The following is a 27,670-nucleotide window of genomic DNA, read 5'->3' as shown; positions in this document are numbered from 1 at the left end:
TATGGTGGAACAGATTGAAACAGTGCTCAGAATCATCAATTCGTTGTTGTTTTTGGCCAATAGTGAGCTCGCACAGCACCCACTTTGATTAGAGCTTTCCTATTCCAAAATATTCATGCACGTTATGTCCAACACGTTCCGTTGATATCTTCAGAGCCTCAGCTATCTCGATGAACTTCACTTACCGGTCATTCAAAATTAATTTGTGAACTTTTTTAATGTTTTCGTTGGTAACAGCCTCTTTGGGGCATCCACTGCTTACATCGTCCTCGGTGCTCATTTCACCCCTTTTAAACTTAGCAAACCACTTCTTAACGGTTGATTTTCCCGGTACAAAGTCCGAATAATGTTCATCAAGCCAAGCCATGGCTTCAATAGATTTTTTTTTGCCAAAAGGCTTGCTTTATCAACACACGAAATTCCTTTTATCCATTCTCTTCTAACTAACAAAAGTTGCTTCACTTAAAATATTTTATACAACAAACTAAAAGTCCGACTGCTGAGAAACTTGTACAGGTTTCTTTTGAAGGTTAGGGTTAACTAAGCATCATATAGATTTAATACTAGCAGCGCCATCTGTGTGTTAGCCTACGAACTTCCAGCCCATATAGTATAATTCAACTCTTAATCAATGATCAATTGTCAAAATGCTTGTTAATTGTTGGTACTGTCTATGCTATTAATGTGGTTGCTTTAGTATATATAACTCTGATTATTTTACTCACGGTAGTGACGAGGTGTAGAAACAATTGAAATGGTAGTTATAGTACTGAATGAATAAAAAAGTGGGTTCATATCATGGTCTGCATCATAAACAGTATAAGGTTTTGAGATAAAAAGTACACAAATGTAAATAGATAATTTATTGTCTCCAAGAAAGATAACCACTGTGTTGTAACTTTAGGTAGATGATTCAACAACTACACAGTTAGAATATGACATGAATTCAGTTGCATATTAGATATACGTAAATTACAAAATACATTGTACAATTATTGGAAAAAAGATTACAGAGGTGTGTGATGTGGAAAACCTATTGTAATTTTGTTGTTGTTTTCTTTGAAATGTCTGTGTATTAGGTATCCCGATATGTTGATTGAACCAGTTTTTGAAAGTACTCTTTTGCTTGAACAGGCAAATGAAACATACATGAAATATGTTTAACACAAAAATAAAAATGTAGTTTCATTTCAAAATTAATATATTTTCTCAAATAAGATTTATCCTTCTATTTTGAATTTGACTGTTAATTATTTCAGCAATTTGAAGGGAACGAATGCTATCGATATCATTCATCACATAGAATAATCAATGAAATATTCACTTTCTGTTTTCTGATTATTTCTCATCCAAATGACATTGTACCAAACTTGATCTTACAAGATGAAAATTCGGTATTTTCACATTTCAGGATACCTTTTGAGTTATGGAAAGAATTATGGAAAGAACAAGAGATAATCACACTTTTAACCAATATGCCGAATATTATTTAATTTAAATGCTTTGGCATTATACATTTTCAATGTGTATACTACAAAATTAGAAATAAACAAACTATAAACCTATATAACTTCATACAAAACAAATTTGTAAGTCTATTTGTACAAGTTGATTAATATATAACATATTGCAATATATTCAAACGACCGCAAAAACGATCTACATATAGTAACAAATTGAATGCCCCAACACTAAATAATTAATAATTACCAAATGCACATTATTGTAGACTAAAAACGTCCCCCAAAAAAAGGACAAAATAACATTATATTTAATCATAAGTAACAATCTTTTTCAGCTTCTGTTGAAACTAAGGTTTAATTGCTATTGACAAATTGGAGTTTACATCCACACACAGTTATGAATGATCTGAGTTATTCCCATTCTAATTTATATTATTGTTTATTTCGTTTTTAAGGATTTGAGGGACGATGACCCTGTAACATGAAATTTTATTGGAAATATATATCATCATTCATGATAGATTGAGATGAAAATTCTACTTTTACTGTTGATTAATTTGCAACTCTGAACTCAAGACAAAGTACCCCTAATTTTATTTTTAGGTTTTCCAAAAACGATGAAAAATGAAAACTGTTACAATAACGAGAATTACTACCTTTTCTTGACTCAATATTGTGATTGAAATAATGTATACTTATGTATGTATGTATACTTATAACATTATATTTCAATATTTCGAGAGTATTCACTGGCATCTTCAGGGAGAAAGTGTTGATGAGAATTATCTCTAAGGATGCCCACACAAAGGGTGACACATATAGTAACAAAACAGCATTAAAGTGAAAATTGTGGGTTCGACCATATGTCACAACAAACAATAAACAATAATTATTCAAAAAAAAGTAATATTGTGAAAATTTCTATAGACACAGTATTTTTGAAAATTATCTCTATCAAAAATACCATGTTGATTAATATTTTTATATAATAATACTGTTAGTTTGACTAATTATCATGTGATTGAAACCTCAACTTTCAATTTAATATCGTTTTGTCACTACATATGTGTCACCCTTTTTGTGAACATCTTTACAGATCTTTCTCTACAACAATTTCTCCCTGAAGATGACAGTAAATACAGTAGGAATATTAGAAACATTGATATCAATATTCATGATTTTTTTTACTGTGTAACCTGACTTTGAGGCAATCAGATATTTGTTGATACATCACAAATTATATAACACAGAATAATATACATGTTTGTGAAAAATGATTGGGGAAGTCGAATAAGGTAAGCATATTCAAATACGAACATTTCAGGACAAACTCAATTATTTTCAGTTTTTGAAATTTGATCATCTAGCTAGTTAACTGACCGCAAGTGATAAGACTCCCTTTTTTATCCGGGACGTCTATGATATCTATGTTGAGTTTAGGTCAAATTCATTATGATTCAACCCTGTACATATCTTATTCATGACTGGAAATACTACTATATCATAACTACTATTTCTACAGTGTACTTTTACTGTAGAAAAAATATATGGGCCCCTAACTAAAGATATGGCTGACGTAACATTCCATTATCCATTATCATTCACATAGTGGATATTTGTTAAGTGTTTGTAAATGAAACTATCATTAGATTCGAATTGGTCATATTGATTGAAAGTATAGATATACCTTCTTTCTGTTCTCTTTATAAATATTTACTTATTTGGGACAACTTTGTTTCAGTATCATTATTTCTCGGGTTTGAAGGCAGCTGACGGCCCTCAAACCCAAATACAAATAGTGATACTAAAAACCTCGGCCGCGAAAGACTCAACCATTTTGTCAACTTTGTTCTAGCCTGAATCATTGTTTTAATTATTAATTCAGGTATTACGAAGAAAAAAGGATGACCAACTGGCCAAATTCTTTCACTAAATCAAGGATCAACAAGCTTGCAGATCAAATATCAAATATGGAGTAGAAATATAGAAATAGTACATTTCAGACTGCTCCAACTTTGTCAATAGCTTCTCCTTCATACATTCCAATGGAGAACAACATTTATGGTTCAGTTACATGAGCGATATTGAGCTGAAATAGTTGGTTATTTCTACTTAATGCATTATTATCACAATTCATCAATGAGATTCTGAAAATCGCATTATTAATGCCGGTCCAATATTGAAATAATACACACAGTTGTGTACTTTTTCGTAAAAATTATAACGTCGATCGCATAGTCGGTTTGTGTTGAGGCATTAAAATATGTCGCGCGTATACATGAGAGGACTGGCCCAATTTATAACACCTATGAACATTCCTTATCCACGTTCAGATCCCGTCAGCTAGCTCAGAGTACCGACGCTTCTTCCGACGGACGACTCGTCGGATTATTATTATTGTTGTTCGTCGACATCATCGTCACTTCTCCAGCATGACTGGAACAATAAAACTTTTTATGCGCAACGAACGTCGAATAGTAGTTGAAATAAATGTCGCAAGATTTGCAATATCTGGCTCCAGTTTTAGCTGTGCCTTGAACAACTTCTTCCAATTCTTCGGGCTTCGACGTAGAAGAAGGTTCCATGACTTCCTCTTTTATTATATGATCTTCATCGTGCGCTATGATTACTTCCGGCTCAATCGCCTCTTTTTTCACCAGTATCTCCTCGTCTTCCTCCAGAAGAGGCATAGACCTGATTTCTTTTTCCTCGGAGCCATTAACAGCTGAATCTTCCGCGTGTGAGCTCTCGTGGACTAGTTTAATGTGCCTCAGAACGTTGGCTTTGTATGATGAGCTGTAGGAACACTGGTTACAATGGTGGCTGGGTTCCAGGAAACTTTCAGTGTTAGGAGATCTGGATCGGTCGTCCAGAATACTCGCTGGGCCATGGGAAGGAATCACGTTCACTTCAACCGTGCTGGTACCTTCATCTTCAAGAATGTATGTGATATACTTCTCCTCCTGAAACAAAATAAAGGCAATAATTAAGCAGGTATGAAATATTTGAATTCCTATTTATTAAAAAATCTATTATACTCAGTAAGAACACGCCTTTGAGAAAATCTCAAAGGTGCGACTTCGTTTCGTCCTGTTCATAATAGAGGACGTATGCCTCTCTACTCACAGGCGATTTTGGTGAAATTGATGACACGTGTGAATCGTTGTATTCGTGCCACGTGCCGCTGTAAGGGTGTCTGCAGTATGCTGTGTAATGCCCGCTGTAAGTAGTCCCACTGTGATTTGGAGACTGATCAGGGCCACCTTCATTCCGAAACCTGGGAAAACAGGACTCGGCGAATGACTCACGTCATTCGGGTTGAAAACGCTAGAAAAACTACTTGACAGGCATATCAGGCACGTATCACTGGCTACCAGACCATTACATCGAGACCAATATGCATACAGGTCAGGTATGTCAACAGAAACGGCTCTATGTCGGGTAACAGAAAAAGTAGAACATACTTACAAAAACAAGGAAGAACTTTTAGCTGCTTTCTTGTACATTGAGGGCGCATTTGACAATACGTCGTTAGAATCAATCATCCAGGCGTCGAGGAGAAGAGAGATCGACAAGACAAGCTGTAGGTGGATAGACTGCATGCTTAGGGGAAGATTGGTATATACAACCATTATGGGGGAAATAGTCGTGGCACGGGTAGCAAGGGGCTGTCCTCAGGGGGAGGGGGGTTCATCCCCTCTGTTATGGAACCTTGTAATGGACGAGCTATTATGTCTTCTGGACCACAACGAGTATAAAGCAACTTTGGTCTGGTGGCCAAAGATGAAGCAGGCGACCGCTATCAACAAACTAGACAAGATGCAAAGACTTGCATGTTATGGAATGACGGAAGCAATCAGAACTACCCCAACAGCTGCATTGGAGACACTCCTGAATCCACCTCCTTTACACTTTGTGCTAATGGGGAAGGCCAGGATGGGCCAATTCAGACTGGAAAACTCACCGAACTACAAAAGATCGGACCGTACAGAAATTTCGGAACATGTGGAGGAGCACATATTGAATATGTGAACGGACCACATGACATCGAAGTACACCTTTAACACAAACTTTACGGCCAAAATCATAAGCCGTGAAGAGTGGAAGACCATTAGTCATCCCGAAAACATATTTGGAAAAAACACCTGGTATACAGATGGATCGAAGACCATACATGGAACGGGAGCTGGATAACTACAGTTATCCACTAGGACTATATACACATCCGTCTTTCAGCCTTGCAGTGTGCAAGGCTTATTAAATTGAGACCTCAAAGAAATGAGTGGATCAATATTTTAACAGACAGCAAGAGCGCACTAGGGGCTCTGACAAACCCGAAGGTGACATCAAAACTGGTTTGGGAATGCTATGACGAACTGAATGCACTTGCAAACAGGAACAAATTAACTTTGTACTGGTTACCAGGGCATTCAGGAATCACAGTTAATGATGAAGCTGATGAATGCGCTATACACGGATCATCAACTTCATATATAGGTCCTGAACACTGAGTACTGGACAAAAGTACCTGGCAACAAACACAGTAGAATCTTCATTAGGGAACCGTCCGAGAAAATAACCGAAGAACTACTTCGTTATAGTAGGGATCGGCTCAGAATAATCACAGGGTTACTAACCGGTCATTGTCCGCTTAGTGGACACCTGAATAAAATGGGGATATACAACGAAGACCTCAGCTGCAGATTATGCAACGAATGGATAGAAACAGCTCTACACATCTTATGCGAATGTGAAGCACTGAATCACAGGAGGCAGGCAATATATTGACGTACAAAATTACGTCCAGAAGAATATGACGAACATCCAACACGAAACCTGTACAAACTAGTACAGGAAACGAGACTGATGGAATGGGTGTCATGAGAAGACGGGAGAATAAACGCAATAAGCCCAAGAGACTGCAGTGTTTTCTGGAGACTTGAACTGAATGGACAAGTCAGACAGCTCCCAAGGGACCAAAAAAAATCCCACTGTGATTCGAAAGTGCATATAGTGTATAACGACAAGGAGCCACATCGTCAGCTGCATAATTGCTCATATCTAATCCTTCTAGAGGAAAGTCGATGGCAACATTTAATTTGCCACTGAATCTTTCCGTTGTAGAGACTCTTTTAAAATAAGGGAAAACTTATGGATTGATAGGGACTTTGTACATTTTCTTCTTTCCTTACACTTCGAACACGCCGATTTTTCATCTCCATCCAGAGTTTCCTCTCTTGTGAAGGATTCCGAGCATTGCGACAAACTCAATTGGTCAGTTATTTGTAGTATGGGGAGAAACAAATCCCAGAAAGGACCGAAGTTTACTGATGAGTGTTCACAGTGTGTGCACTTCATCGTGGATTTTAATTGACCAACGAAATCATCTACAACCTTCGGTTGTGCCTTTCCACTGTCGCTCAGTTCTTCGTCAATATCCGTTAAGATCGGTTTAGGTTTCTCATTAATTCCATTAATGTCCTCACGTAAACCTTCTAGAAGATAACGAAGGAACTCCTGTCCGTCTGGATGGGTTTAAACCATGAATCGAGGAGCAAAACTTTGAATCCTTTGAGGATAATTTGTTGAGTACTCTATCAGATGAATCTTCTGACCACAATTCCTTGATAACTTCTATGAACGCTTTGATTAAAGCACCCTCCATATTAGAGTTACTAGTATTGATATCTTTCATGTATTCATCCTTTTTTAAATATTCCAGCAAATATCTCGTGTTTGATTAACACTGGATTACCGTTCATGAAACAGGTGTTGCTAATATTTTTCATCCCATCAAGCCCAAGGGTTTTGACGAAGAATGTGTCACTGATCTAATGTTGTTGTAGCTGTTGATGCTACGTTCGCCACTGCTGTCTTTTTCTGAGTAATCACGGATTTGATGATTCTCCCCATCATTGCACCGGTGGGATAAGGAATTCGAAACTGAATTGGATAGATATATGTCAGAACTTTTGATTTTGGGAAAAGATGATAACTCGATAAAAACTTATTATAGATGCCTGAATAACTATTGATATTTAAATAATTCTCACCTGTAGATCTGGGGATCGTTTGTCGAAGTGCATCCTGATGTGGGTTCTCATTCCTCGCAGTGTGTTCCCTTTGTACCTGCAAATGGTACACCTGTAGGCTTTGATCCCCGCGTGAGAATCCATATGCCTCTGAGCTGCACTGGCTGTAGGACTTATGACTTCGCAACAAGGACACTTCCATCCCGCAAACGATGGGCTCGTTATGCATTGATGTCCCGGTTCGATAACTCCCCTACACTTCCCACATTTCCTCGAATCCATTTCGCCCCGTTTCAAGCAGTAGTACGCTTGATGTGCGTTGAGATTATCAAGTGAGGTGAATTTGATACCGCAAGCAAGGCAAATCAGTTGCTGGTACTGCCCGGCAGGACTCGTCGTTCCGGTACTCCTAGGGCTGGCAGGCGGACTTCCCGAAGTTTTACAACTGTCTTCTTCCTGTGACCTCGCAGAACAGTAATGCTTCTTGTGAATCACATAGTTCTCTAGTTTACAAAAGACGATATTGCAATCTTTGCATTTTGATACTCCTTGCTTCACCAGGACCTGGGGCATTACTGGTGGAATCGCAGGCATCTCAGTCAACCTCATCTGCACGTCGGGGGGAAATAGAGGTAAAGATCCTCGCATCAACAAGGGATGTAAGGAAGAACCGTCAAATGGCGGTAAATTGTTCATTTCCGGGCTCGTTCTAACTTTCTCTGACTTCGACTTTAATCGCTTGGGACTACTGCTTCTCGACGTTTCATCCAGTTTCCTTTTTGGCGAAGTACTCAAGCTAGGAGACGAATTGGTATGAGAGACTGGCGTTGTTGGAGGAGAACAGTGCAGCGACGGAACGCACTCAATTTTTTCAGGAGAAGGAGACCGCTTCCGATTTTCTTTCTCCTGCTCTTCGCCCAGGTCGATAACTAGATCGTCAAGCTCGGGAGATTTCCTCACACTCAAATCTAACGGAGTGGATGAAGTATCTCTGATAACTACAGGTTCTTTGGATTTGTTCGCATTCCTCACTACTTCATGCTGTTGACTGGAATGATTCGAAGTCAATGCGTTCGTCATTGGTTGAAGGGTACCATTTGGTAAAAGGAAGCAGGGAGTGTCAGGGTTTGGCATGCCAGCAGCTGGGGACAGTCCAGGCAAAACACTGGCGCTTCGGAACAGGGAGTATGGCACAATAATAATGGGATTGGTTGGTAGCGCCAAGAAGGGCTGATTTGGAGCAGCCGAAGTAGAAGGGGAGGGGGGAGTTTTGCAAGAAGTAGCCTCTGCAGGGGAAGTAGGCGACGAACCGGAATTATTAGACGTCGTTTTGGCGGTTGATATGGAAGGTTTGATCATATGCCTGGAATTGCAGTAATGCATTTTGTGGGCACGAAACGTCTTTTGCGAACTGAATCTGATGTCGCATTCTGCGCAATAGCGATCCTGGTTGTCACTACTGGAATCGCCGTTGGGTATTAAGTTTGTCGTACTAGGACTAGGGCTTGGAGACACGGTATGCATCCGCATATGTCGGTTCAAACTGACTTTCTTGTCGGCACTGTATGAACACTGCGTACAAGTGTACTGTTTTCCAACACGAATATTTTTCGACGTTGATTCGGAAAGATCTACATCCGAATGGTTTCCACTCGCTTCGGCTCCTGTTGACTTCGACTCATCGTCATTTGCCGGTTTGTTGATCCTATGAGAACAGTAATATGTTTGATGAGCTTCCAAGGTGCTCAGAGACGAGAATCTGATTCCACAGGGCGGGCATTGGAATATCGGTACAATTGGCTGCTTAGGTTCTAAGGATTCCGTTGGCCTTGACACCTCAGCGGCAGGAATGATATTGGGAAGAAAGAATCCCCTTGACAGAGCGTTCTGTAGAGCAGAGGGCAAACTTGCCAGATATTCGCTAGGAGATTGTTCCTGGTCAACATTCAAATGTGATAAGAGCTGTGAATGCAGCGCAGGGTCAGTAGCCAGATTCGCTTTCAGTCGAATCCTCGGAGTCTTTTCATCCGACTCGACTTTTGGTGAATGTTCGGTTTCGTCCTCGAATTGATCCGGTGATGGTTTCTTTGGCGTTGGAGACGACTTCGACGTGTCTGCTGGGTCAGTGGACCAATCTCCTACCTCTCCTGCAACAAAAAATGCAAATATAAGCAAGAATGCTGGTTTACCAGGAAACACGAGAGCTGATAAGTGTGTGGCGAGTATTCGATAGTGACAGGCGATAACCAATAAAATACTGGCGAGAGTTCGTAAATAATGGGTAAGAGAGAAGAGATGGAAACAGAAACAGGTTAGTACAAATGCATCAGAGATAAGAACGAGCAATACACGGGTCGGGCATGTTGGAGTTCGACTCTAATGAAGCAGTCGATCAGAACGACCCACGCAGACACTTACGTTCTCTTCCACACCCGTGCATCACATCACCACCATGACATAGGGCTATCGCCCATGACACAATCAATAATCACTACTGAATACTACCTCACGACTTCAACATACTTCTCTTGCTATCGGAAATATCGGAAAAAATAAATGAATTGGATTTTCTACCTTATTAACGAGAATTTATGTCGATATCATAGGACATGTGTATTTCAAGGAGATTTGCTGATGTAAAAAAAGGTTTGTCTCCATACCATTTCGACAAATCAGAATTAAATACTTTATTGAATATTTTCTCTTAATATATTCAATATATTTTCCACTGCCAGACTAGACTCTGGCGTTTTATGACGTAGACCACCATAAGTTCACTTCAATGATTTCAAGTGAGCGAGTAACACAGGTGGGGGGTATAATTGTGGCGTAATTTAAACTTTTACGACCGGCCCATAGGAGCAGCTACACTCGCTGAGATAAGATCGCATCTGAGATCTTTATTACAAGACACTGCACACGATATTTAAAACATGTCAATTGGAAAACAATAGTAGTAACATAAAATAATAATGACCAATGCCGATGGCAAGGCAGATAAAAGATATTAGAAATTAATAAGAACGCAGATGGGACTTCTCGCGACTGATAAACATCTTTAATTAGAGTCCGGAATGTGGAGTCGGCGATGATAAAATCGGCGTGGACTCGTGTGTTTTCTTGCAGTATTCTTGAATGTGTTTGGGTGAGTTGTTCATTCTACCTACGGTTAGGACATTTGTTTTCATCTTGTAGAAAAGCTACAGAAATCATCTATCATTTCAATAATATATCATTCGAGACTGTACTGGAGGAACTGGGGATGTTATTCCCTCAGTTTTGATGAATTAAAGAGACAACTTGTCAAAATTATTCGAGGAGGCTATTTCCGCAAGATGGCGGTGCATACCTCAAGGAAAACAAAGAATTATCAGACACTTTGTATTGGCATTTCCATGGAATATCACATTTGTCCACTTAACAAAATTCTTTCAGAATTCCTGTAGTGGAAGTATGTGTATTATGTAGTATTATGTAGTATTATGTAGTATTATGTAGTATTATCGTTCGAAAGATAATACTACATCGATAGTTGAAGAAGAATCAGTGTTCAGAGTTGAATCATGGGATTTTTGTGTATGACAGAGGATTGGCAGCTAATTCATTGGTCCTTACAAAATAATAATAACTATGATGTCTACAAAGAATTTGGTAGATATTCGATGTTGAGTGAACAATAAATCAGTTCTGTTTCTACAACATATGGTTATAATGAGCTTTTAATATTTAGTTATGAGAAACTGGATGAACCTTTGGGAATATAGGCACACATATATTTCTAGTACTTGGAGAAAAATCATGTTTTTCAGAGAGTATACACTTGAATTGGTTGACTGATTTCCCGATTCTGGGTATAATATTTCAGATTTTTGCTAATTTCTGATCTTAGAGAAGGCTGTACATGGACACATTTTCTGATACATAATTATCACACTGTATCAATAAAGACTTTTTGAATTAACTAGTCATTGAAGATATGGCTTTCACATTTCTGCAAATATTATAAAAGATACGTGTAACAAAATATTTAAATGTGAATACGATTCCCTATCTATCAAGGTTTTTCTTAATTTTGACGTTCAAATTGTAACGTAACACCAGATGTCGCTCACTGCATGGTCCTCTCAAATACAAAGTTGTTGTCCATTGTAATGTAAAAAGGAAGAAGAATTCCAATATATAGAAAGTAATTATTTGCGCCATACCACAATACGTTTTCGATTTGATTCATTTAAATGTTCAAGTCTACTTGTGTGTAGCGCTGAATTCAATATGTTGGGTCAGGATCATTAGGAACACAAAAATATATTTAGAGATTATCAGCTACATTAACATACTTTATCGTCACAGAGGGTTACATGATCATCTGTTATCTAATTTATTATTACCTGTAATCTAATTTCGTAAAAAGAAATTCCTTCTTGCTGCTAACAAGACACCTAGTTTAATCAAAATAGGCGAAAAGAGTTTTGAGTTATTAAAAAAAGGACAATATTTTCAGTATAACTTTTGACTCCCCGGAAACGAAACAAGTTAAGACAGTTTATATGAACTTTTTTCATGAAATGTAACAAGTACTTAATCACCACCTGAAATTAATGACATCATTCACCCTTTGTAATATTTTATAGAATGATAATAAAGTTCGATTGATGACCTATTTATTTTGTAGAAATTCATATTGAATATATAATAAAGAAAATGACTTTTTTCTAAATTCTACTGAGTTTATTATTTGTTCCGACCGGTTTCTTGAGACTTAAGAATGGTCTAACAAACCGAAACCGGTCGTTACAAATGATAAACATAGTAGAAATTATTTTCTTTATCCTACCATCAATAAAGTGCTGCCGAATTTTATGAAACTAAGCCAAAATCGTAGTTATCCGCTAGGACTATACACATCCGTCTTTCAGGCGGAAGTGTATGCTATCTTGTAGTGTGCAAGGCTTATTAAATTGAGACCTCAAAGAAATGAGCGAATCAATATTTTAACAGATAGCAAGAGCGCACTAGGGGCTCTGACAAACCCGAAGGTGATATCAAAACTGGTCTGGGAATGCAATGAAGATAACTGAATGAACTTGCAAACAGGAAAAAATTAACTTTGTACTGGGTGCCAGGGCATTCAGGAATCACAGGTAATGATAAAGCTGATGAATGCGCTAGACGCGGATCATCAACTTCATATATAGGTCCTGAACCAGCTCTGGGGGTACCAAAATCATTGGTGCGAAACCAGATCAGAACATGGACCAAAAAGAAGCACACAGAGTACTGGACAAAAGTAACTGGTAACAAACACAGTAGAACCTTCATTAGGGAACCGTCCGAGAAAAAAACCGAAGAACTACTTCAATATAGTAGGGATCGGCTCAGAATAATTACAGGGTTACTAACTGGTCATTGTCCGCTTAGAGGACAAGTGAATAAAATGGAGGTGTACAACGAAGACCTCAGCTGCAGATTATACAATGAAGGGATAGAAACAGCTCTACACATCTTATGCGAATGTGAGGCAGTGAATCACAGGAAGCAGGCAATATATGGACGTACGTCCAGAAGAATATGACGGACATCCAACACGGAACCCGTACAAACTAGTACAGGGAACGAGACTGGTGGAATGGGTGTCATGAGAAGATAGGAGAATAAACGCAATGAGCCAAGAGGCTGCAGTGTTTTATTTATTTATTTATTTATTTGTATTTATTACCCATACAGTCCATTAAAGACTAATTACATGGATAAACTGTTGGCAAATACACTACAATGATAGCTATTAAATATAGATCTAGATTACTAAACTATTACTTACTGATACCAGACTTGTAGGGAGTCGTCCATAACTGCACTGAGTGGATTCGTCAAATATATGTTTAGTTTGACAGAGTTGAATTCAATATTTGTTCTAAAATTGTTTTACGAAAAACTGATAGAGGTAAGGTCCAATCTAAATCCATAAGTAGATTGAAATTGTTTGCTAATTTAATCATAGCTAAAAGAGGTGCTCTCGATGATGTACATATTGCAGAGGTATTAAACATTGGTGTGGAACTTATACACCGTGGAGGTACATTAAATGGAAGCATATTGAGGATTTCTGGGGAATTTGTTAAATTGTTTATTAATTTATACATGAATATCATTGATGTTAAAGTTCGTTTCTGGTCTAAGGATAGTATCTTGAATTCCGATCTTAATTGATATGTCCTGACGGTATTATAATTAGGCCACACGTGGTACTTTTTGAAATACAAATATCTCAACAGTTTGTTTTGTACTTTTTCCAAATTATTTAGATATGTTTGATATTCACCGGACCAAATAATTGAGGCATATTCTAGTTTAGGCCTGACCAGGGAATAATATAATAATTTAATGGTGTTAATATTGGCAAAATTCGATGTTTGTCTGATAACAAAACCTTAAATACGATTAGCGGACTTAATCATGTTATTAATGTGAGTGGAAAAGTTGAATTGTGAATTATAGGTAACACCAAGATCCTTTATTTCAGTTTTTCTCTCTAGGATCTCTCCCTTCATTTCATATTCAAACAGAATTGGCTCTTTATTACGGGTGATTGAGAGTACAGAACATTTTTTTAAATTGAAATATAATTTATTTCTTAGACTCCAATCCAGACTCCAAGTCTGGAGACTTGGACTAAATGGACAAGTCAGACAGCTCCCAAGGGATAAAAAAAGACAAAATCGTAAAATAGGGTTACTTTTTGAATAAAAGTTAATATTCATCAAAAGATTAGGTTGTTCGGAACAGTAGCAACATCACTTTGTCAACTTATGTCGGATGCACAAATTGATAATGCATGTATATACTTTCGTTGTCCGAACTGTAGCCTTAGTATAAATGTCTTATAGTTAAATCAATTATCTCTACTTGTCACTCAATTTCTCTGAATCACCACGAAACTTAATAAAAGCTAATTTACGAGTGAAAACCAATACCCGTTAAAGACCATAATCACTTTCTGGATATTACACGGGGCCGTTGAGGTGTTTAATGATAAACATTGTAATTTCCGAGATTCTTATAATAAGTAGGTAAACGTAAAGACAGTATCGCACAAAATTATATTCTAGGTACAATGCTGAACATATAGCCTCCAGCTAGTCACCCACAAAGCAACAGAGCCGATAATAAACGAACACATTTTTAACGCTGCGCTGGTAGAATGCTTTAAGCACACATGATTTATAGTTGTTTATGTTCCCCCTTAGGTTTGGCTCGTTTTATGGAACGATTTTGATGTATTGATTGCTACAGTTCCTGGTCGTATAATGATAACTGTGGGCTCGGTCTGATAAGGAAAATCGTGTATTTACTAAACAAGCGCTTATCGGATTCATGCGAAAGATAATGTCGTGGAGTTTTATCAGTAAATGACACGATTTATTCAACTGTTATGGACTCGGTTCGAGTTTAACGTGTGATTGGTTTTTTTGTCACAGTTTCGGTTAATGCAGTTGTTATTCATTACTGGAGAGAATATTTTTATTGCATTAACTCCTACCTAGGTAATTTGGGAAAGAAAAGTAGGTATGGAATTTTTTGAAGTACAACGAATCTGTCACTGGCATTTGACACTGTTTCATCAGATTTTCTATATATGAAGTTAGAGAGACTTGGATAAAATCCTATATGAGTGGTCGGCATTTGACAGTCAAATATAACAATATTGTGTCCAAGGAATATGATGTGACATTAGGAGTTCCTCAGGGATCAGTACTGGGACCTTTGCTTTTTGTGGTATTTGTTAATGATCTCTCAAAACATGTTAACAATTTCCACAGTTGCAGATGATATCACAATGCCAATCACTGGGTCTACACTGGAAGATGTATTAACAAGAGTCAAAGAGGTTATTGATAGATTTACTTCATGGTGTGAATGCAATCATTTGATATTAAATACCTTCAAATCTGTTTTGATGAAATTTTATAATAGAAAAAATAACATTCCAGATGGAGTTGATATAACTGATGGAATAGGCATGGCACATGATGTTAAATTCCTAGAAACCATGTTAGATAATGGTTAATAAAATTATTATTATTATTATGTTGATTTTCAAAATAACTTCAGTTATTTTAGTTCAATGAATAGAAACTCTTGGCTCCTACAGAGTAATGTCTAAATTGGGAGCAAATTGCCAAAAGCGACTCTCCCCAATAGGAAGACTTAACAAATTGTCTCTGGTTTAGATTTCTGGCAAAATTGTCCTGGAAGGCAATGAGGCTGCTGACTCCTTTGCAAAGGAGGGTACTGCAAGCAGCTTCATCGCACCAGAACCTGTCATTGGCATGACTTAAGGCTTTGCCAAACAAACATTGAACACCTGGATGGCAACAATATTTATGGATTCTGGCAAAATCTTCCTACTACAGTGGGGATGACCCGTCGGTTGGGCTACCTACCGGACGCGTCCCCAGGTGGCAGATAGAGGAACGGCCAGAGGACTGGAGGCCCAGTCCGGAAAGCCAATGTGGCCTTACGGACGGGGTCGCCGGACTCCTGGTCAATGGCAGAAATGGGGGGTGGCTGGGATGAACAGAAATGTCCACCCCAATCTACGGCTTGTAATGAGGCTGGACATAGCAGATCACCTCGTGATGTAATACAAAGACCAAGGCGTACGCGCATTTGAGGCGCCGAGTGCGAAACGAGAAAGAGAGCGAAGGAGGCAGGAGTGGCAGCAACTATAAATGCACCCTCCTCCTCCCTCACTCCACCTCCAACAGCAAGGGCACTTCCTGGGGCGGGCGCCAAGTGCTCCGCCGTGAATAAAGGCAAGGAACCGGCTGCCCCTGCACCTCCATGGAGGGAACCCCAATAAAGTTGAAGAAGCCGCACAATGACAGTAATTACGCTGCACCTTCCAAAACCTTCGCGGAGGCCACCGTGAGACACCTCAAGGTTGCCAAAGAGCGTGTGTGTTCAGCGAGTCTTGGCCTACACCTGCCAATACAAAGGAGATGTCTCCTAGTGACCTGTACACCTTCCTGGAAAGAACAGGGTGGACGATGACCTAGGAGGACAACTCCTCGGGAGAATGTACAATGGGTCACATGTGGCCTAAGTGCTGTAGATCTACACTCACCCTCCCTACTCTACAAATACAGAAGACCAAACGAAGGTCTATTCGAAATAAGACCTTTGTCGCTATCAACAGAACTCCTTCCACACTTTTCGCTTTCCAAGCTTTCTAAGGCATCAAGAAGCCTGCTGTCATGTACCGGTCTCAACAATTTTAAACATTTCTCATTTATTTTGTAGTCGTGCTCTATGGCCTTGTTGAGCGACACTAGATTTTTCCGGTCCATGAAACCGAACATGCGAAACATGTTCCTTGTAGTGAGCTAATATAGTCCGTTTGGTTTGACCAACATATTTCTTATCACAATCCTCGCAGACTGCCCAATACTTGTTGAAGTGTACGCGCAGTTTTGAAAGCCACTCTTTTATTCAATTTTTTGAATGTTCAGACCAACCCATTGGTGTATTTGGGGAAGCACTATGAATTTTGAATCTTCCTCTGTTCGAAAAGTTGGGGCATTAAGAAGATACCCCCTAGATCTTTGTTTTCTAATCAATTTATCCATTATTTTTTATGGATACCCATTGCTTTTAGCCACCTCCCTGACAACTTTTTTTCCCAATCTCACACCTTTCTTTGCTCACAGGAAATGTGAGCAGTCTATGGACAAGATATTGCAGTTCCGCAATTTTTTGTTGTAGGCAATGATGGGAGCTGTCTGCACGTATTTTTTTTATTTTCATTGATTTCGTCTTCTACACCCAACAACTATTTTCTGAAAAGTAATACTGATCGACCGATATATCAATGTGAATTTTGAATTGAAGTGAAATTTACTGGGTAAAATTTTCATTTCAACTTTACTTGCTTATTTCATTTCTTCTTACTCATTGCATTAATTACTTCATTCACCATTTCCAATTGTCTTCAATTGTTGACGTATATTTAGGTCTCAACTCTGTTAATTTTCCACACAACAAAGTCTGTGTTTCTATCATTGAAAAACTATATTTTTAACTCTTGTAGCAAGAGTTTTTGTTGTTGTCGAAATCACATTCTTTCAAATTGAATTGATTGCTTACCTTTCCCACAGATTCGATGATAAATAGTTCTACTGATATCTTCATACTAAAGAGTTGGGAACTTTTTATTCGTGAAACGCATTTAATGCATTGTTCGAACAAAACCTGGGTACTATATCAGTTGGCTGAGTTTCTCCGAGATAGTGAACAACCGTGGAATAAATGTAACGAGTAATGCTGGAAAAACACAATGTAAAAACAACTGATTGTCCTACTACACGCTACTATCAGAAATAATCAAAAATTGCACATGGTTGCATTCATGCAGTTATCTTCATTGTGAATCATTGTTTTGGTCATGAATTTGGGATTTCCCACCCTAAATACACCAAGTCCAATTAACATCGAATTCATTATACGAATACAGGATAGTTCGAAAATTTCATTAGTTCGGACTTCCATTGTCTAATAAAATATAAACTGATTTTAAATCCCTGAAAGAATCTGTAAAAAAATTAAAAAGAGATTAACTGAAAAATAACAATTATATTAATTACAATGAAATAAAATACAAGCAACAACCAAAAAATGGAACTATTAACACGAGATGAAAAATAAAAAAAAATTACCAAGAAATAAAAATTAAAAGATTCCAAACCAAGTTACTTTACGACGTTTCGATTGTTAGTATCCACAATCGTCTTCGATTGATAACTCGTGTAACATATCGTGTTAATAGTTGATTTTTTTTGATTTTTGGTTTTTGCTTGTATTTTATGTCATTGTAATTATTTTTCTTCTTTATTAGCTTACGGTTGAGCGAATTTTCGGATAATTTTTGTCTACGAATTTAAATTGAACCGAAGCGCTACCGAAACAGCCCGAAAAATGAACCAGTCACCACCATACTCCCCAGATCTTTCGCCAACCGACTACCATCTTTCCAAACACAGTAGAATTGTTGTAGGCCATTTTTTGGTCCTTATCATTAACATGTTTTGATGATACACATCTGTTTATGTTCCTCTAGTAGATAACACTTTTGAAACAATATAAAACTTCTTTTTAGTCATCTCGGAGTAGAACAAATTCGTAGTTTTGGTGTTAGTTTCTTCTTTTTTAAAACACAGTTCCTGTAATCGATGAGAGTAAACATATCATCGATGAAAAAAAGTCCCGTACATCACTACATAGTATAAAACAAAGTCGCTTCCTGCTGTCTGTCCCTATGTATACTTAGATCTTCAAATTGGATTTTGATGCGGGTTTTTTCAATAGATAGAATGATTCAAGAAGAAGGATTATATGTCTATAACATGTATAATATAGTAGAGAAATACTGATAATTTCAGAGATTTCTAATGTGACGTCGTAAATAAACGTTGCAAACGTTGGCTGAACCCTACGAGATTAATAAAAAATGTACTACAGTATAAGTGTTGCCAACTGGATGAACTATAAAGTCGCTACAAATGAAGCAAAATTCCGTTACATACCACAGAGCTTACAGTTTGTGTACCGTTCAGATACACAAAACTGGAACTGTCATTTTCTAAATTTACAGCATTTAATTTTTGAAACCTGTCGTCTCAATCAAATATTTCTTAGCTTGAAATAATGATTTTATAATAGGATTTATTGTAGAAGAGCATTACCTCAAAATCTATAATGGAGAAATATTCAAATATTTCCTTCTTCTCTTTCATCATATAATGGCCTCAGCTACTAAGACTATAACGTATTGACTGTGCATTCAATGGGGAATATTCCTCCTGACGAAAATCAAGTAGTTTTCATGAATGAGCTCTAAAACAACGCATTTTAAACTTATCATTTTCTTTAAAAAATTATTTAAATACTTAGAAAAGTGGAATGGCATAATGCATTCTACATTTGAAGGGATTGGTTTCTATTCCACCATTTGGCAACATCGGTTATAGCTAATAACGGACAATGAATATGTTACCTGTATGAGACAAACAAAGATGACATATTTCAGAGACGTGCTGTTCTGTTTACTTATATTCCGAGTTCCGAGACATTCTGTGACATATGACATTTTGTGCACCTAACCTATCTTCCTCTATATAAATAAATAACAAAACAACTGTTGTTTGTGTGGCTTGTGGAGGTAGTATTGAACTATAATTTATATTTCGCCTTAATTGTTGATTAATAAAGATAATTTTCTTTTTTAAAGTAGAATATCTAGGTACGTATAAATTATTTCAACTTGATATAGGCGCTGTTGCCAATATGTGAATTAGAAACAAATCCCTTTAAAAATTGAAACCCAACAATTGAAACATCAATTTGAATACTTTTCGAAGTGAATTTGAAAAACTCATGAATTGAATTCAACTTTATTTTGTTCAAACTTGCATTTGATGTAATAACCCAAATTGAGGAACAGTCCTCATTGTTAGCTGTCAGCTTCGAGTGCTGTCCACTGCCTCTTTTTTTTCCATATTTTTTTCAATATTGATTATTTGTTCAAATCCGCTATGTTGCTACCGTCAAGTAAATAATGGCTTATTTACGAAGCGATTTTATGCAATACAGCATCAATACTTATTCGATTTAGTACCTTGAATACATTGTGCATTTAGTATAAATCAATATGGCCCTTTACATCATGCAATTTAAATGAATAGCGGTTGCGACGGTACCGGCCGGGGGGCTGGCGGCACGTGCTTATAAATAGCGCGTTGAAGGCCGCGCTTCGTCTTATATGACGGGGCAATCCGCCCCCACTTCAAAACCATGCTGCATGTTCCAATCCTCTTTCGAACATTGATGGAGATTTGTGTTTCCCAGAATAATTACTCAGAGGACGAAGAGGTATTGGGAGACGTATCCATATCAAAATCTACATCATGTTGTTTAGTTAGGTGGAGACCTTGATTCGCGATCCTTGTAGACTGGATTTCGCATGTGGGACGTGAATTCCTAAGAATTTTGATGGCCGAAGATAGTATACACGTTCGATTGAGGTACGGGACTTGAGGATTCTTTCGAATGTTTAATGAGAACATTTTCATCAACTCGCCGCTCATTGACTGTTTCGTTATTGTTACCGAAAAAGACGGGGTAATGTTGTTCATGTGTAGAACTGCTTCAGTTGATAAAAACGAAAGTTTTCTGATTGAAAGACGAAGCTTAGTATTGAAGGAAAAACTTGCATAAGAGGCGGGTGCAAAAAAACTATTCCATTTTATCAATACTCCGAAAAATATCGCAGGTCATTAACAATACAAGCAATGGATGTACTAGTTATGTAAAGTTGGGTTTTATAGCCTAGATATGATATAGATTGATCAGTTGGTGATCAAACTATCACGACACCTACACGAGATTATATTAATTCATTCCACGAATTCCAATACATTGAATATAGAAAAATATCCAAGACTAACATTGAAAAAACATGTGATTTCTGCAAACTTTCAAATTCTACCATTCAGGAAGTTGTTTTGTTTTTCAAGTATTGTTTCAGCTAACTGATGGACTATCTACTTACATGTCGCGTTATTTCCGCTCGAATGCCAATAAAACTCTTCTATTTATCATTACAAAGATACAGGTTAACCTAACCTAACCAGTACGTGAGGAAGTTCTTTCCTTTTGTGGGCATCTAAATTGTCCACAATGTACATAAAAACGCGATGGTTCATTAATCAAATAATTGCATTATCTTGTGTCATGGCAATAAGTTCAACTGATACACGAGAAATGGCTTTTGCCACTTCTGCTGGCTTCCATTCTGGATCATTATCACTCTTAGAGGATGACATCGTAATAATTAAAGCAATTTATGTTATCAAACACTTCTTTCACGAAGAATAACAATAAACAAGCGGAAATGAAAATTAAATTAGCGCTTGCGCACCTTCGATTTTCGCACCGCGTCACATGACAATAGAGGGCGCCACAAGTCACTGTGCGAACATTTTACTGTAAAAAAATCTGGGCAAACCAAAAACTCTCCACGCCAAGGGCAACAGCTATTTTTCATATATCCAAGTGTCATTTATTGATTCATTCAGGAAATTTTTAGGATTCACTCTCCTACAGTGTTTTCGATACTAACTCCTTTGTGAGAAAAACCCTGTGTTTCAAGTGGTTTTCTTTCTGTTAATGCTCCCACGTACATCTTCAATTTCCAGAAGAAATACGGGTATTCGTATCTTGTTACCACGAACTTATTTCATGCAATCGGGCCTTTGTGCATACGAAAATGGGTCATGATCCGCCACACAGGTGTTCGGAAATAAAGCAAAAGGCGAAGTGAGAAACGTATTGGCGCTGCATTTAGCAGGATGTAGCGAGAGCCGCAGTGTAAGCGACACTCCAACTCTAATTGTCCTTCTGGCTTTAGCATACAATGGTCGAACCACCGCCATATATCGGCATTGATTTTTTAATGTAGCCTGCACCGGCGAGATTAGCTATCATCATTGCAATCTTCAACCAGTCCCCATTTACAAATAGCTATTGTAGCAATGTTGTATATGTGTTCTCTTCTTTCTAATCTCGCATCGATCGGGCCGTTTGCGTTATCCCAGTAAGGAAAAAGCTGAAGGAATAATATGCAGGGAGATCTCTGAAAATTCAAGGAGGAAAATTTAACATTATCACATATGTATCTATACTAATAATATGTATGTGAAAGTTTGTGAAGATAGATCACAACACAACATAAAAATATTTTTTGAATGTTTCCTACACTAAATTAGTCAATTTCTACCAATTTTGGGGTGATAAAAACGAAAATAACAATGAAAAATTTTTATTAGCTCTGGTTTTTGAGATACACAGTACTTAATCTTAAAGAGTAGTTATACTATACGTGAAAAGTGAAAGTACATAAAACAATATTGTTATGTTTCTTTTAGAATATTTTAAGTACAAAATTAATAAAAAAAACATCATTCTTAGTGTTTTGACAAATAAAAGAAGTTTGTACCACCAAATTTCAATTAAGTCCATCCGATTCATTGTAAGATCGCTGTCGTTTAGCTTGTCTTTTATAAAACACTTCTGGAGCATCCCTACACACAGACCAGCAGTAGTCTGCAAGCATTGCTTCATTCCAACGGCCCTGATATCTCTGTTCCATTAAGGCAATGTCTTGATGGAATCTTTCTCCATGTTCGTCACTCACAGCTCCACAGTTTTGTGGGAAGAAATTAAGATGAGAGTGAAGAAAATGAATTTTTAAGGACATGTTGCATCCAAGTTGGTGGTAAGCTTGAAGAAGCTCTTTAACCAATGCTGTGAAGTTATCATCTTTTTTGTTACCTAAAAACCCATGTACAACCCCCTTAAAGGCTTCCCAGGCTCTTTTTTCATTTCCTGTTAAAATCATGTCAAAAGCAGGATCATTTACGATTTCACGGATTTGAGGCCCAATAAAGATGCCTTCCTTGACTTTAGCATCACTCAACCTGGGAAACTTTGCTCTCAACTACTTAAAAGCTTGTCCTTCCTGGTCCATGGCCTTCACAAAGTTTTTCATTAGTCCCAACTTAATATGTAATGGGGGAAGGAGAACATCCTTAGGATCTACAAGAGGCTCGTAAACTACATTTTTCTCATTAGGGTTTAGGTCTCGTGTAGGCCAGTTCATTTTTTTATAGTGAGATTTTCTATCCCGACTGTCCCACAGACACAAAAAACAACAGTACTTGGTGAACCCTAATTGCATTCCTAGGAGTATAGCAATGACTTTCAGATCACCACAGATGTGCCACTTGTGTTGATCATATTTGATTGATTGGAGAAGTGTTTTCATATTTATATACGTTTCCTTCATGTGAACTGCATGACCTATAGGAATAGAAGGTAGCTGATTTCCATTATGCAGAAGTACAGCTTTTAAGCTTAGTTTTGAAGAGTCTATAAACAGTCTCCATTCAGATGGAGTGTGATCCAAATTCAAGCAGTCCATCAAACCATTAACATCAGAACAAACTACGAGGTTTTCTTCTTTCTCAAAAAAAGGAAGCAAATCTTTTTGACGCTGTCTGTACTGAGATATTTTCACATCATGTTTTAGAAGATTCCACTGTTGTAGTCTTGACCCTAACAGCTCAGCCTTTTTCTTAGACAAGCGAAGATCTCTTATAAGGTCACTCAACTCTGCTTGACTAATTCTGTGCGGATCACTAGACCTATCGCTTACCTCAAAATCAGGGTCATAGGATGTAGAAGGATGGGTTGCTCCTTCTAAACAGTCTTCATCACCTTCCTCTAAAATTTCATAGTTTTGGGGTGGAGAAGGGACTGGCAAATTGTCTGAGTGTGGTACAGGCCGAAGAGCAGATGGGAGATTAGGGTATTTAACCGTTCCTCTTTTCTTCATAGATAAACCTTGCTTAATGGGAGGAGTTAAGCAGAAATAACAGTCGTCTGTATGATTGGTAGGCTCACGCCAAACCATAGGTACTGCAAAAGCCATTGCCCGGTTTTTATTTTTCAGCCACTCTCGCAATATGACGGAACAAGAATTACAACATATATGAGGAGCCCATGATTTATCTTGGTCCCCAACTTTCACACCAAAATAATGTTCATAGGCTGTCTTAACGATAGGTGTCATTTTACGTTTCTGAGCCTTAAATGTTATTTCACCACATATATAGCAAAAGCTATCGACAGAATTCACACACTTTCGAGGCATTTCAGATCAGCACTTGAATTGATTTAAAAATCAACTTCACACGATAATTTCAATAGCAACCACGTGCGTACAATTGACAAACTCACATAGGTTATGTTTACTACTTAAGAACAGCTGATGAGAGGGGTGTTATGTAAACAAACATGTGTACCAACTGTTGGTGATGAAATATTTCATTTGTTGAAAACTCAATATACATATATATAATATAATGATACTATATCTTGAAAACAAGAGCTAATATATAATTTTTATGGTCACTTTCGGTTTTAACATGTGGAAATACATTAAAATCATCTAATTTCAACCCCGAAACAAAAACTTTGTTGTGTTGTGATAGATTAATGTATGTATATATGTTTGTGGCTCTTTCACGCCTAGACGACTGAACGGATTTGGATGAAACTTGACCGTACGACCATGTGGCAAGAACTGCATTACGCCACTATTATCTAAGAAAACAGTGAGCAAAACATAAAAATTCGATCGAAATTGGCGTGTTTTTTTTTTTGTCTTAGCTCTCCTGGGCTATCCCTTTGAGACCATTGGACTCTGGTTTCCATTTAATAACCATATACCCATTATTCGTCACCAGTTATAAACTTTCAAAGCAAATCTGAATCGTCGTTGGCCATTAAAAAATTTCTGAGCGATGCTCATGCTGAGCGATGCTCATGTTGCAACAATTACGACCGATTAGTGTATTGCCAACCTTATCAAAGATTTCCAGATGGCGACTGGGCGCCATCTGGAAAAAAATTAAATGGATGACACATCTTTTTGAAGCTCCTAACAAATGCTTCAAAAACCTAGAACATAATGTCAATATCTTCAATTACTACAAAATGACGGAACTTTTAATAATTGCCTTCATTCATTGACATTTACGCATGCTTTAATTTCATTATCCTGAAGTTGACCTGCTCGAAAAATAAAAGGGGACGACATTAAAGAAAGGCACTAATACAATACTCATTATTACATACAAACTGAATCTCGCCCTAACTGCATGAACAAAATAGGATTTCTTTTTTTATTTATTGGTCATAAAGACATTTATTATTATTATTATTTTTGTTTTAGTCAAAATTCACCAATTTTGGAACGAACTTTGCTCCCACACGCTTCATGCCCAACATTTTCTGAAAAATTACACGATATGAGACAGCCAATATGCCAAGAGCCTCAGCAACTCCCTTAATAGTGATTCGATGATTCTCCATAGTAATTTTCTTCACTTTTTCAACACTAACATCGATTGTTGATGTGCTGGGGCGGCCAGTGTGAGCCTCGTTATTCACATCTTCTCGACCTTCTGTGAAAATCTTGTGCCACTTGTAAACCTTTTTCTGACTCAGAGTACAATCACCTTATGCCACTGTCAACATTTCAAGTGTTTTCGAGCACTTTATCCCACAGTTTACACAAAATTTGATCCAAAGTCTCTGATCCCTATTTTTCGGTAGCAGAAAATTGCCGAACATCCTAAACACTTTCAACTTTTATGCCTTTCTTCGACAAACTGAACATGCTATTCAGCTGAAAGTGTGAACATATGAGAAAAGTTTACCAACATAAAAAAAACTAATTGAATGTTTGTAGCCCGCGAAAATCTAAGAATAGGAAATACCGACATTTCCAATCAACCTTGGCGAAATTTTCCCGATTGTACTTCCCCAACTATTCGTGGACAAATCAGAATTAATGGCCATTCAGTAAACTCTGCGTTCCTGTACCGGCAGTGATAAACAGTTTAAGAGCCGCCATGTCAAATCTACCATTTCCAGCTTTCGAGTGGTTAACGCGTTCAATTTTTGATTATGTCATTATATTCGATGGCAGATAGATCACATTTTCGCTCTTATTTCTCCGGCTTTATTAGTGATATCCTCTTCTCAAACGTGCCTGACACCGATCGTTCGGGGATTTTTTATGATTCCAATTATTCATTAGTCATAAATGCCGCAGTGGCGTTACTCACAATTTTTTGCCAACGTTCAATGGCGAATATTGAAAACAAGTTTGAAACTCGCAACAGATCCAACAATTATATTAAGCAAAAAAAAACCTGAAATGAAATTACAGTGAAATAAAATACAAATAAAAAATAGAACAATTGAACAAAAAATAAAAATTGAATAAAACTGACCAATACTTGATGAGAATCCATATTGAAAGTAATTAATACAGTTTATTGTATGATTTTCACTATAATGGGCTTTTACAAATACCGCGACATGTGTTTTGCTTTATAATAACTTCCTCAAGCGTAAACTAAAAGTTTCTTCTGAATTACAACTATTTTATACTCTAATATATTACCTACTTGTATGCCTACTTTTTAATGAATGACATTTACAGGTAGATTCATTCTAATGAATGACCTTTTCACATAGATTCATTCATTGGAAAGTAGGCATACAAGTAGGTAATATGTTAGAGTATAAAATAGTAATTTAGAAGTAACTTTTAGTTTAGGCTTAAGGAAGCAACACGTGTTTCGGTATACAATAGCTTCCTCAAGCGTAAACTAATACATTCCGAGCCAAGTTACTTCAAAGTGTTTTTTGGTTATTATAATTGTTATTTTCAGCTATTGTTTTTGATTTGCATTGTTTTTTTTTTTAAAGATTTAAAATCATTTTATATAATATAAGGCAATGGAAGTCGGAACCAGCTATTGTTTTTGATTTGCATTGGTTTTTTTAAAGATTTCAAATCATTTTATATAATATTAGACAATGGAAGTCTGAACCAATGAAATAGAATGAAAATGTTTATACCAGGTAAATGCGCCATATTGACAATTGTGTAATTTATTGAGGATACACTATAAATCACACTTTTGTCCATGAATTATCTCCGTTGTTGAAAAAGGAATATACTCCCGTTGCCTCCGCCATTATATAGACTTCATAACCGATTCATTATCATGCACGTAATGGTGGGATACCTCATCAATCAATAATTCACTGGATCATTCATTATCAAAATGATGCTCCATGACACTGAGTGTGATGATGAGAAAAATCCTTTTTGATCATTGTAAACCGTCCATTATTCAACACTTAAATTAAGAGAATCCATATGTGATACTTCATGAAAATCCATAACGTATTCAATGAATTGAGAGAATCAATTGCATCTATGCAATGAAGGTTTCAACAAAAATCTTTACATAGGTCGATTTATATTTTTGAAGTGCTCGCCATCGTACTTAAAAAGTGCGCAAATGAACTCGCACCAGTATTTTGCAGACTTTTCAACCTGTCTCACAGGCAGTGGCGTAGCTAGGTAACCTAGGGCCCTGGGGCACATAAAAAAATGGGGCCCCACTGCTATCAAAACTGGTAAGGTTTTATGAAGTAAAATCATTAAATATACAAATACTTTAAAAATGCTAAGCTAAA

At 37.2% G+C, this 27,670-nt stretch overlaps 1 protein-coding gene across 4 annotated transcripts in view; it reads right to left on the bottom strand.

Annotated features, from left to right (window-relative positions):
* Positions 1–848: 848 nt before the first annotated feature.
* ush (Zinc finger protein ush) overlaps positions 849–27,670 on the bottom strand; it is a 231,291-nt gene continuing 204,469 nt past the window's right edge. For 3 of the 4 annotated variants that reach the window (XM_074174918.1, XM_074174919.1, XM_023157256.2), the window contains 2 exons: positions 7,517–9,642; positions 849–4,426 (listed from right to left, as the gene is read on the bottom strand). In XM_074174918.1, the coding sequence (XP_074031019.1) occupies positions 3,812–4,426; positions 7,517–9,642 (2,741 nt within the window). In that variant the 3' untranslated portion in view covers positions 849–3,811. Of the gene's footprint in view, positions 4,427–7,516; positions 9,643–9,913; positions 10,034–27,670 lie in introns of those variants that run through there. The other variant, XM_074174920.1, reaches the window with a different exon arrangement.

Source organism: Leptinotarsa decemlineata, unplaced genomic scaffold, assembly GCF_025532065.1.
Source record: "Leptinotarsa decemlineata unplaced genomic scaffold, Ldec_3_MD MMD2_tig00000882_RagTag_RagTag, whole genome shotgun sequence".
NCBI lineage: Eukaryota > Metazoa > Arthropoda > Insecta > Coleoptera > Chrysomelidae > Leptinotarsa > Leptinotarsa decemlineata.
This window is presented reverse-complemented; position numbering and strand designations above follow the sequence as displayed.